General features: G+C 44.3%; 1 protein-coding gene across 1 annotated transcript in view; it reads right to left on the minus strand.

Moving 5' to 3' along the window:
• The window catches only part of akap6 (A kinase (PRKA) anchor protein 6), a 133,732-nt gene that overhangs the window by 14,450 nt on the left and 105,754 nt on the right, over nt 1-13,528 (minus strand). Inside the window, exons 19-20 of the mRNA XM_026305238.1 lie at nt 5,795-5,878; nt 5,293-5,445 (exon numbers count right to left, since the gene is read on the minus strand). Coding sequence (XP_026161023.1) covers nt 5,293-5,445; nt 5,795-5,878 — 237 coding nt within the window. The remainder of the gene's footprint in view (nt 1-5,292; nt 5,446-5,794; nt 5,879-13,528) is intronic.

The raw sequence follows: 13,528 nt of genomic DNA on the forward strand, positions 1-13,528 counted from the left end.
TCCTCCATAAACCGCTGGTCCAGATGTTCCTACAGCTGAGTTTCTGCAGGATTTAGTGGCCTCAGAGGGTCCACCTGCAGCTTCAGGTGAGTTACTCCCAAATCAGTCCACCAACACACACACTTGCCATTTGTGAGGAATCAAGAGGTAACACAACACACTTCAGTTGTAAAATCATTCAAACACACTGAGAAACTTTTCCTGAATCTGGTGTGAGATCAGAGATAAAGTCCCTGTGGTTGGTGCATGGATGTCGGTAAAAATCTGCACTAATGCTGAAAAGCAGTAAAAGACCATTAAAGCTGATAAAAGCAGAAAATGACAAATAACAAACAACATACAGATGGATGATGATGGATGATGCAGCTATTTCCAGGATGGTGATCATTAAAAATAAAGTGTGGGTCACACTAATGTCAGTGTTATTTTCATGGGAAACATGGAGCAACATGTTCACGAGCACAGTCCGGTGTTTGCAGCAGATCCACCTCACTCTGTTTACTGCTTCAACCACAGGCCGGGACACTGTGTGTGTTCGTGTGCGTGCGAGGGACCTGTGCACTGTTTTTGGGGGTGAAATCAGGAAACTTTTTCCCATTAGCTCTGGTTTGACTGCTCCCATTTGTTAGCATAGCATCTGCTGGAAGGCCCAAGGAGAGCGGAGCTATCTAGCAGCGTCTGGGTGATTATTCATGTGCCTGCGCTCCTCCTGGAGCTGCTGCTGCTGCTCGAGTCTCTGCTGGCTCTGTGCTGTACCAGTTGTCAAAGTGCTGAGGGAGCCCAGCATCACTGGTCTGATTCAAAATGAATAGAACCGCACAGATAAATCACCTCACCACGCAGAGCGGAGGAGCAGACGGGCTGCTTTGAATGTAATGCAAACGGTGAATGAAAACCCCCATATGCTGCTCATAACTCTGGTCTTAAATATATTTCTCAAGGAAAGTGTTCTAAAATATAATTTCCATATATTACATTTGACTTACAGGTATACTTTATGAAAGCTCAACCCCCACAACACCCCGCAGCTTTAATTTAGACTCATTTACATCAAATCAAAGATAAAACAGGATCCTTCATCTGCTTTCTGAACAGCAGTACACAAGCTCGTGGAAGAAGAAAAAAACCTCTCCACTGAAAATCACTGCGAATCAAAACCTCTCGTTCTAGAGAAACTACAGAACATCGACCTGTCTGCAGGAGCTCGGTGAGGAGGCTGCTCCAAACAAAGAAATTAGTTGTCAGATATATCTGATAAATCTCTATATTCATCTGTCTCTAGCCTGGTTTAAAATGAATCTGTTGGTTGGTTTCCCAACAACTACTCTTCTAACTAGCATTAAATCTGTTGTGGATATTCATGATCCTCAGAATCCCAAAGCTTAGATGAAGGTATTTCTATCACTGGGATGTATCTGCTTTAAATACCAAGCTGGAGGCAGAAGATGGTTAGTCTTAGAGCAGGGACACACCAAACCGACAGCAAAGAACCAGCAACAACCAACTGTTGTGTCACTGAACAACGTCGCCTTCACCTGGACAAAAAACTGTCCCTTGAACACACCACTCAGAGTCCAGCCTACGGCCAACCAGCTCGTACGTTCTGCGCCTGGTGAGAGGAAACACCTCTCCACACCAGCAGGGGGCAGTAGTCTGTATTGGTCATTGAAAAAGGGACAGTGGAAGACCTATACTGCAGATATACAAAGAGTAACCAAAGCAGCGTTTGTCATTTTCACACCACAGACGGTTTCTAGCTGCTTCTAGTCCAGAACATGTCTGAGAAGAAGCTGCTGTTGGCAGGACTTGAGCGTTGGTTGGAGGAAGGAGGAAGGAAGAGGAAGAGGAGAAAAATAAGGTGAAGCCACATTAAGCAGGTGAAATCATGGAGACTACACTGACCCACTGAGCCGAACAGCCAATCAGAGCTCTCTCTCTCTCTCTCTCATAGGTAGGATCTGCTGCCGATTGAACATATTGACTGAAAAGATGCTGACGGTGGTCACACTGGTGCTGGCAGTGCAGGAAGTCTAGCTATTTCCCCTCATTTCCACTCTTCATGCTAAGCTAACTGATATGAATCCTATCATCTTATCCATAATTCATACATCGTGAGTGTATTTCTGTTTTTAATCAGACAATAGTGAGCGTATAATGTGCACGTGCACACAGAAACAACATGTCTAAAACATGTGCACCAGCATACACAACCAGACAGACTCATTAACACAGAGGACAAGCGTTTGATCACTCATTTATAAGTTAAACCACACAGATATATGTCTCTCTGCTCCGTCCTCTCCCTCTCTTTATTCCTCTCCCGTCTCCACGAGAAGTGAAATTACTCTCCAGCCAGGCAGCAGGGTCAGAGTGTCCGGCCTCTGTTATTTGTCTTCTCCTCCTCTACATCGTGTGGATGTACGGGAGGCAGAGGGGAAGTCACTGCCCTCACACAGCTCACGATTCCCTCCAGTCTAACTGAAGCGTCAGTCTCTTCACTCACTGTATTCAGAGGTACCAGGAATATAAACACCCACAGGAAGCTGGACTTTGTTGACACTGTGGCTGTTCATTAATAAAACAATAGGACAGAAGGTGAAGACTACGCAGCAATTAAACCAGTCACGCTGTGGACAACAGACGTCACACTAACAACAATAGTGGACTTGTTGACTGTTTGTGTCTGTCACCACACTGGAACATGGTCGAACACTCAGGACGGTGGAGTCGAGTCGGTAACAAGGCAACAGCGTCGCACCACGTTTACACCAACGTACCTTAACCAGAGAATTTTGAAATAATCACATGCTGGAGACGCGACATGCAGCTTGTCACTGTTTCAACTGAAAAATACACTGATGCCAAATCTGGGACTAAATAAGTTAAGTGTCTCTGGAAAGTTGGACATCCCAGTAAAATCTGGAACAAGTCCTGAGCCTGATCAGACACCACATCCACCTCAACTGGCTCCTTTCAACAGGAAGGAGCAGTGCTCCCTCTGGATGCCTGAACTCAGTACCCTGTAGGGGCCACTCAGTCCGGCTGTTCGTATTCTTGTTCTGTCAGTCACTACTCAAAGCTCTTAAGGGCTGGAACACAGATCCAGTTGGAAATTGAAAGCTTTACTTTCCAACTCAGCTCCCTGTTCACCACAACAGTCCGGTACAGTTCGTGCGTACTGAGATCCGGTACGAGACCCCGAGATCCTTCACTTGGAGCGGGAGCTCGGACCCAACGTGAAGGGCTGATGACTGGTAAAGACGTGTAAACTGAACTCAATCATTAAAAAAGACAAATGCCGTGTGGGGGAGGAAGCTCCAATGAAATGCTGACAATGCAAACGTGTCATCATGAATATATTTGCTTAAATGCAGCTGCTGGATTCAGAGACAACCTCCGTAGCTTGTCTAAAGCTTCCCCCTCACCTAAGCAGAGACAGAACTACTGGCTGCTTTAAATCTGAAACCAAAAGCTTCATTAGCTTCACCTTATGCTGTTTCCATTTACAGTGTCCCGCCCCTTCTTTCCCTAAATCTCTGTCTCCGTCTTTCTGAGCTCTTAACACGTCACTATCCATCAATTAATTGTCTTGGTGTGTATGTGTGTGTGTGTGCTCTCACATGCACAGACATTCTGTGTGCACGTGCACGCCTTTAAGCAACACAATATATGTGTTTACGTCACCGTCGCCGTGTGTGTGTGCGGTTTTTTTTTCTGTGTAAATGCGCCTGTGTGTGTCTGTGTGTGCGCACAACCCTTCACCCTGTATGCAAATGCACCGCTCCTTCTGTCTCCACACAACCATATTCATCACTATTAGAAATCCATAACAGATCCATTCTGCTGCAGCTCTCTGCCTTCATGTTACATCAGCTGAATAAAGCACTCAGCTCTCTCTCCCTGCCTCGTTTGGCCCCGGCAGCTCGGCTCCGGACGGCTCCCCCATGAGTGATCCTTCTCTTAACAGCCACGGCGCTCAGCTCCCCTCGTCCTCGGATGAGCCGCACATGCAGCTGTCATCCCGCAGCGTTAAAGCGACGCTGTGATCAGCAGGCGGCTCGTACCTGAGACGTGGAACCTGAATCGGTTCATCGGTTGCAGATTTCTAATAAGGCAAAGGTTTGGGCGACGTGCCATCATGGCGGCAGACATGCATGGTGTTCTGATATGCAAACTGTCAAAGTGTTAAAATCTCATTTGCCAAGTTTCTTTTTGTTTGTGGAGGTGGCAGAGGAAGTGTTGTTTCTGTGACACTGATCACACTGCAAAACTAACAGATTAGTTTTTATCGACTGGCTGCTCCTGGACTGTTTCACTGATTTAGAATGGAGTCATCGTTTGAGGCTTCAGCCTCTGCTGGCTTCTAAAAGTCTAAAATAGACACAGATACTTTTGCAGAGCATCAGGATGCTGGTGGCAGTTACTCTGGCTGGATATCAGTCTGTTGTTCTATCGATCTTGAACAACAGCTGGCTGCCATGAAATTTTCTGTAGATAATCATGGTCTCCAGAGAGACATTCCTCAAGCTTTCAGTGACCTTCTAACTTTTCCTCTAAGGCCCCTGTGAGACTAAAATGTCCACTTTTGTACAAGAATGATTAAAATCTAATAGGCACAATGAAATGCAATTTACTAAGAAAATTCAGAAGGGCCAGAGACCAGGGGTGACAACTTCCTTTAAATCGCCCATCGGATATGTCCCATAGACCCATAAGAGACATGTAGGGGAAGATTAAGAAAGGCCCAAGACCCGATCCCTGAGGAACTCCACAGGTCAGAGCTCTTAGTATGATTGTCAGCAAGTGCAACATGGTGTGAAGTGAAAAAGTCTCAAATTTGCAGCACAGATCTCCTGTCAAAAGGCAACGGGCAACCACTGATTCAGTAAATCCACCTCCTGAATCACTGCAGTTGCTCACAGTCAACGCATCTTGCATGTCACCGTATAAACATGGGTACAGAGATTTTTTTCCTATTTAAATGCAACATAAGTTTTAGGTAAATAAAATTGTATGTTCTTCCCAGGATGAAATGTGACATGACCAAAGTTTGTTAGTTGTTTTGTTCCAGAGTTGATGCTAATTTCAGAAAAATTATGACACTGTCTCAGGTTGTAAAGACGGTTCCATAACTAAAACACTGCAGCTTCAATCACAGCAGCATCTGTCTTTCACGCTGCATCTTAGCATCAAATCAAACTCTGACGTGCTCACTGAGTGTAACAGTGCGTCAGCTGACTGCCTGCAGTGTGGAGTGATGGATGCAAAGTGTAAATGTCAGCTCTCTCTAACCTGCTGCTCCCCCAGCTCCCTCTTCAGTCTGTTCTGCCACTGCAGCGCCTGCATCACAATCGCCTCCCACCTCCTCTCCAGGTTGATTGACAGCAGCTGCAGGGCCTCCCGGTGCTGCTCCGCCTCTGGGCCCACCTCTGTCATAGGACCCGACTGTCCCAGAGATTGAAGAGAGAATTTTATCAGAATTATAATATCTCTTCTCATGCTAATCATATGATTAAATTCAGAACTATAACCATGGACAACAGTGTAAATCCTCTCTCACTGTTAAAGTGATTTATGAAATAGATTTTTCAGGGTTTCATAATAAATAAATAAGTAAATTATACCTCTGGCAAATATTTTATTCAACAGAAAAATGAAATTATCAACATTGCAATAAATTCAGTTTTAATTTGCTCCGTCAGCTGGTGGATTACAGGACGATATAAAGTAAAGTCACAGGTTTCTGGTGATAAAGTCAAACTACAGGCCTTAGATTTACAGGTGAATTCGTCACCTGGCTCTGTTGCAGCAGCTTCTGGCAGAGTTTCAGAACCGAGGCCACTCCTCTGCGCCGGGCTCGCACCTCCGAACACAGAGCCTGGTGGGTGACGTGGAGGCGACAGGTGAAAAGAAAGAAGGTCAGAAAATGCAGCAGATATTCATACTGTTAAACTAGAAAGGCCTGCTTTAGGAGATGTGTTCACAATCCACCAGCCTTTATGGAGGTGGAGGCAGGTGCTCAGAGTTAAGATCTAAGAACTACCTGTTCTCTCTCCTCTTCTCCAATTCAGTTAAATTTTATTTTGTTTCTTTATTCGTTTCATGCTCTAACACCATCGTCTTTTATCCTACTTTATTTATTCATTTATTATTTTTGTCGTATCAGTAGCACCATCTGTAATGCTGCTTCCATGATCTTCTGCCCAGACGTCTACATGCCTGGGATTATTAGTCGGACTGTGTCTGATTGTCTGACCCTTGTTGCCACTTTGTTCCCAGACATTGATAATTAACTGGGTGAGTACAGTGTCAAATTCTGTGCAGACCAGCAGGAACAACGTATGAAATAAATGACAACTGCCAGTTCTCCCACTCTGCATCCCTGTGTCTGTGGAACAAATGCAAAAAGGAGGAAAAAACAAAAACACTTGAATTGGCAGCGCCTATTATAAATCACTATATGCTGATGAGTTTCCACATGCAAAAGGTCAGTGAGTGTGTGTTTGCATGTCTGAATGTTTACTCACGCTGGCGTGTGCGTGAGTGTGTGCCGATGTGTGTGTGCAAACATATGCATGTATTTCTGAGTGTGAGACAGAATAGAGGGGACGGCCTTCCTGCTCTGCAGCAGGGACCAAACACGTCCAAGCCCCAAACTATTTATGCTAATCCCGCCTGCTCGCTGAAAAGCACTTCCTTTACATTTTCTTTACATTTTTCCAATAAATATTAAACACTATTACAATGAAATGGGATTCTCTCTCTCTCTCTCACACACACACACACACACACACACACTCACACACACACACTCAACTCTTCTGTCTTTCATCTCCTCCCTCTCGCTCCTCAGTTTAGCATATTTGTGGCTCGCCTGGTTGTCTAAACAGGAGATGGGGATGCAGAATACAGCAGACAGGATCAAGAGGACAAGCCCGTGTGTGTGTGTGTGTGTGTGTGTGTTTGCGGGGTTGCAGATAAATTTATTCCAAACAGGAGGTGTGTATTATATTGAAGGAGGAGGCTCTAAACAACAACAAAATGACTGAGCAACACTCTGCACCAAACAACTGCAGCAGACGCCGTGGAAGGAGCTAAAATAGGTGGAGGCAGGAATGACGACAGTCGTAACTCTAGAATCTGCTCTAGAAAGTATAAAACCGAAAGCCTCAAACTTTGAAAATGTTTATGTCTTAAAACGCATGATTTATTTTCAATCTGAGCTGCCGACCTGAAGGGAGTTCTTCATTATCAGCCTTCGACTGACGATGACAAGTCGCAGGTTGGAAATTGTTGTTTGTGGCACCTGATTTAGCAAATCTGGCAACAAACAGTAGCATTGAAACAGGCTGCAGAGACACTGGACACACAGATATCTACAAAGGCCAACGAACAGCTCACACTACACCCGCACTTTCATGTATCACTGAACCAACATGCTGTTATAGATTTTTGATTCAACACAAAGTTACATGTGTTTTGTACTGGGATCTGAGCACCGACAAAACCCTCGTAGTGCACGTCTCAGGCTGGCCAGGTCTGGTGACAGAGGACTGAAGCTGCCTCGAGAAACTAGACTTGATTCCAGTTTGATTCATGGGATGTGTTTTCATTTTCACTTAAAACTGTAAAAACATAAAAGGAATTAAAAACCTTGTTAGTGAATAATGACATCAGTATAGATAATGATAAATATGCTTCAATCTGAATTATAACTGCAGTCTGGTCAGCTTCAGACAGCAAAACTCTGTCTGTGAGAGTTTATTTTTAGACAGAGGAGACAGAGAGAATCCTAAGTCTCTGTTGTTTCTGCACTGCTGGGTTTTATGCACTGATCCCTTTCTCTCTTCTCTCTCTGCCTCGCTCTTTCTCTTCGGCCGGTCGAGCCTGGCTGGGCCCATATTGACTCAGAGGGCTCTACAGACACAGTCGGACAAATATTTGCTAAAAAGCTTTTCTTCCAAAATACATGGAAAGCCGTGGAGTGGCCTCAGAGAAAGAGAAAGAGACAGAGGATGTAGAGGGAGGGATGAGATGGGCAGAAAATCCGAAAACAAGTGTGAGATAGGTCGTCGAGGAGGACGAGGAGAGGTAGGGTGAGGAGGGAGAGGAAGAAGGGCCTGCAAGATTAAAGTTACTTAAAGAGAAACGGTGAGATAAAGACTGGTGGAAAAGATAAAGACAGACACCAGCAGAAAGGGAAAATACAGAGAAACAAGCGGGAGAGACGGGAAACGATAAGGATCATTTATTCACACATGAACACTGACCTCGCTTTCAAACTCAAACTCTATTCTGGAAGGTTTTTTTTTTAGTAGGAAGAGAATCAAGAGCTGCAAACATGATGTTATATAACTGACAGGTAACTCACTGATTGGACGGTTCTGGTGATGTCATCCAGAACCAACAGGAAACAGGAACTAAGACACACACCTCTTTGTTGCTTATTATGGGCATGTGTCCACCAACCGGCCACATCATTCTCAGCACTGACAGAGAATAACACTGATCATCTGGATCCAATGGCACCTGTCAGTGTGGGGGTTTATCAGGCAGCATCAGGATCTGAGTGATTCATTTTGTTTGAATCTTTGTTAAAATGACTGAAAATTAAAAATACTGTCCATCGGTCTCTATAATCCTGTGCAATCCCCCATCAGCTGCAGGACCAGAGAGTTCTTGACGACTCTGACTGGAGGTCTGGGCTGCAGAATGAATTCAGGACTGGTCTGATGCCCCCCCCCCCCCCAATATAAACATCTAAAGTGCCTAAAAAGTTGTCACCACCATAAATGAACCAAACTCAATCAGTTAAAGTACCAGACTTTGTGTCTTTAACTCATCGTACATTGGGGAGGGACGGATAAAACAGATTGTGGGTACAAACCACAGAAATCCTTAAACTTTGAAGACAGAGCAGGACCTGAGTAGAAACACTCGTCCTCCATGTTGATGAAGCTGTTCAGCATCAGCGGTGAGTAAATCAGGGGATGGTTGAGTTGCTATTAGTGCCCTATGAAGTGTCTCGACAAGAACCAAAAAACTCCAACAATCCTGACAAGAGGCCTCAATTCTCTCTGGGTATAATGTTCTTTCCGTTATCGCATGTGTCTCTCGACGTGGTCATATTCAAGGTCGACCAACAGGAGAGGCACAAAAAGAACAAGTGATGTCTTTATCTCCTCGTCTGTTTTCTCTCTACTTCTCTGTCTGTCACTCAACATCCTCTTTCAGGAAGGGATGACCGACTCGGGATAAACAAAAAGAAGAGGATCTGCTCTCCGCTGTCTCTAATTCCCCCTTCACCCTCTCGCTCTCCTGCTGCTTGTGTCTCTAAAGCCCGTTCTCTCCCACTCCATCCCCTTCTATCTCTCTTATTCTTAAATCTCCCTCTCCTAAAAACAAAATCCTCTTAACTCTCCTCCACCTCCTCATCTCCACAATCTAATTACCGAGACCTGCCGTGAAGAGAGGGATGGAGGGAGGGATGGAGGGATGGAGAGATCGAGGAGGCAGGAAAAGACGGATAGAGGAGAGTGGAGGTTGTTAGTGTGGTTGCTCTGTCAGTGTTTTGTAAAGTCAGACAGAGAAAGAAACAAACACGACTCGGACTGATACAACACCTGAGTTCTGGTACTGATCAAATCTAAACCGTCAATAATCCGATCGAAAGGCTACTATAGCATATTTGGCTTATTCTCACAAAGCGACAATGTCTGTAAAAGCCTGTTTGTCACAATGTCACACGCTCCAACCGATGCAGCGTCCTGAGAAAACAAACAGTCCACAGGTTAAAGGCAAAGGGGAAAAAGACAACAGATGAAAAAGGACGGGAACATGAGGACAAAGGTCAAATAGGGTGGCAGCAGTGAATGACCGAGAAAAAAGGCAAACGACAATATAAGGGATAAAATAAGAGACACAACAACTAAAAGAGCAAAGTAGGGACAGACGACAAGGACAAAGTGTGAAATGAGGAGCGACAGGGAGAGAACGAAGGAGAATTTTGGCTGCGTACGCGGTGACCCAGTGGATATTTCAATCAATTACCATTAATTAGAAATCTCTGATTAATTCTATTTGTTGATTAAGTCAATTAAAACCACAAGCACTCGTTATCGCACAACGAGCCTAATGAATTCCTGTCGACAATTTGTTCCCACATACATATTCCCTGTGCTGCTGCTAATACCGCCTACAGCTACCCAAACTTTGTCGTTTGCATCTCTCCCTCTTCTCTCTCCTCGCCTGACATTTCGCAGCGTTTCACTCCTCCTTCCTCCATTTTCTCCATTTATTGCTTCTATCTGTCCAGCTGACCTTGTGCAAATGCAAAAGTTCTGCTGCACAGGTTTGTTCAAGAGCACCTTGACAGAAATCTTTAAGCACGAAGGTGTTCAGAGATCCTGGAAGCAAAAACGCTCCATACCACTTCAGGGTCAGGGATCCCCAAACTGGGGTCCAGGGAGCTCAGGGGGTCCTTTACAGGATAAACAGCAAAGCCGCATCTCTTCTAAGATCGGAAGTCTTGTTTTGGAGCAAAAACAAGCGAATATTTGAGATGAGCAGCTGCAGTTTGACAAAAGTATTTGTTAAAGTCCCGTGTGGCTGTTTCCAGTATGTGTGGATGAAAAATATATTTCACATAAATTAGATTTTGTAGTTGAGTTTTCTGCCTGTAGGTGAAAATATCTGTGTAGAAATAAACATAGGAGGGAATCACTATGTCAAAAATATGGGAAACAAAACATTTAACTTCACCACTACAGTTCCCATCATGCTTTGTGTGGGAAAACCTAACCAAGGCAAACTAAAGTATAAAGTGGCCAGAGAGTTATCACTTTTGATTTGGTGATTTGGCTTCTGCCCAGTCAGATCCCTGGTTTCACTGCCACCACAGATTATTGTCTCTGGGTTTGGGAACCACAGGCTCATGCAGAATAACAGAACTCGGCTTGGCGGCTACTGGACCAACTCTAGTCCACACAGCTGGACCAGGTTTCTCTGCACAATGATAAACCTGTTTATTGCATAACACTATTAAAAGTAAGGGCACAAATTTAGAGTGACACGATTCTCCACTTGAGAACCTGAACTACTGTAGATGTGGAAATAAAACTGCAAAGTTGTAGTTTGGACAGAAAACACTGGTCTGCTTGGACTGATGACACTTATGTTGGATTAAAAAAAGTTTTCATCTTAGAGGAAAACTGTTCCAACAGTAACATACTGGACCTGAATCTCAGGGTGTTTTCATGTTGTCAACTAAAGGACCTCAGTGATGCTTCTCCTTTAAAGAATAATGCCTAAATGTGCTTTGATAATGTGCCACATATCATTTTATAAGACTCCTTCAAATGGGTCAAAGCACATTATGGAATTAAACTTGATGCCGTGCCTGCACTGACCCATAATCCATCTGTCTCCTGCTCTGCGGGCTCTAACATCACATATAAATGGGGTCTGAAAGTCGGCCGGATTCGTTAAAGGCTTTTAGAGCAATTCACTGAAAATGGAAACAGATAATAAAGTCAGATCTGTCTCTCCTGCTCGTTTTACTGCTGCGCTTGTGACATTTACGGCAAAACCTGGCAACCCGTACGCATTAAAAATATCAATTTAGTTCTCTGACCAAGTGAAAGCTCGAGTCCAGAGCGAGACACTGATGTTTTCATTTTCGGATTTTTCCAGATGAGTCACGATGCGGTCAGAGGTCAGAGGTCAGAGGTCAGTCTACATTCACCAGAAAGGGGCTTTTGTCTTGTCAGCATTAAAGTAAACACATGATTATAAAGACCACGAGATGTGTCGGAGAAATGACTGTTAGTCAAGATATTTGTGTGATTATCTCCTTGTTTTGGAAAATGTCCAGGTCTGGTGCCACATCAGCAAACAGGAGCAGCCCTGCAGGGTCTGAGGGCCGGACGGAAAACTGCACAAACATCCCTGTAGTTGTTTGATTAAAGGAAACGTTTGTTTAAAAAAAAAATCCACCGCTGTGACAAAACGCTCGGCACCTTTCATGTGAAAGTCAAAATGGATTACGGCTGACATCATCAGGTCTTATTGATTATTGTAAGTTATTAGCTGAAGTCCTCCTTCCCGCTCCACGCGCTGCTGCGACGTTTTAGGGATGAAAGCTTTACTCTTAAAATATTCAGCAGCAGTAAACAAATGGAGGATATATGAAGTCTTTGTGAGTGAAAGCTTTTACTGTTCTCACTAATGCAGCAGAGCGAACACGCCGCCCCGAGTTAAAACGCTGCTATCAATAAACTCCAATCTCCTTCTGTCTGCCTGCATTTCTCTGTGTATTCGTCTCTTCAGCTCCTTCTCTCATCCGTCTTTCTCCTCCGTTGTTTCCAGGCTGTTCTCTCTTTCCTTGATGGTCTCTCTATCTCTATCTGCCCCCCCGAAGTCTTTCTACTATCTCCACTTCTCTTATTTTTTCTCTCCTCCTTTACAGCATCTTCTCTATCTCCATCTTTCACCTTGTCTCTGTCCCTTGACTTTCCTCTCAGTCTTCTCTGGCTGTTGTAGCTGAAGAAAGTGGTTTTGTCTTCCGTCTCTATTTGTCTCTTTTCTTCCTGTTGTTTCCAAGGCCGCTTTTAGTTTCTGTCATGAACATAATGACAGAAACGAAGGCTCAGGTGGTCAAAGGTCTGGATATTGTAATGCACATTTTAACCTAAATTCTCTGAGAAACTCTGTAACCGTCAGGGGAAGAAGAACAGGGCTTATTGTTTCCTGTGCAGTGAAAACTGTTCTTCTCCAGATGTGTGGATTCAAACTAAATACATTTGCTTCTTGAAAAGCAGAGTCATTAGTTTGTAAAACGTTAAAGTTTTCACAGGACAGTGACGACATATGCTGCTCAGTCAGGGCAGTAGTTCTGCACCAGTTCTCCCGTTCTCAAGAAGAGGTGCAGAACCTGCATGGCGGCCAGTGTTTGTGGTGACGAGGTAGAATGAGGACAGAAAGGACAGTGTTACTGGTGTGTTACTGGTGTGTTACTGGTTTTTCAATGCATGTCAAGTTAAAGACAAGCTTCACACCTGCAGTTCCAGGATCAGCTGCGTGAAACGAACACAAGGTGACAGGTTGGATTGTTTGAGTTTAGTGGAAATCAAATCAACATGACAGTAGTTTGTCGCCTTCTCCGTATAAAAGGGGCTCAGATTCCTTTCATTTGAGACGTGAGAGTACTCAGCCCTAACTTAGAGAAAGAGTCAAACATACAAACACTTTTATTTGCTTCTTTCTTTCTTATCCCTTTAATCATCTTGTGAGCCTTCACATTTATCACGGTGGCAGCTGTTGGCCTGGAGGCAACAGCAGCTAATGCAATGATTACAGGCACCGGGTCTATTTTTAAATGTCACACATTTCATTGATAAATCCCAGCACTGCTGTCTTTGCCCTGCTGACCTGACACTCACTGTCATACAGGAACATTAACTCAACCTGCTGGTTGCTGCTCCTTTTCCTCTGGGGACTGAAAATAACAGTTTGGCACCATTTTCAGGTT

The sequence above is a fragment of the Mastacembelus armatus genome, chromosome 22, assembly GCF_900324485.2.
Source record: "Mastacembelus armatus chromosome 22, fMasArm1.2, whole genome shotgun sequence".
Lineage (NCBI taxonomy): Eukaryota > Metazoa > Chordata > Actinopteri > Synbranchiformes > Mastacembelidae > Mastacembelus > Mastacembelus armatus.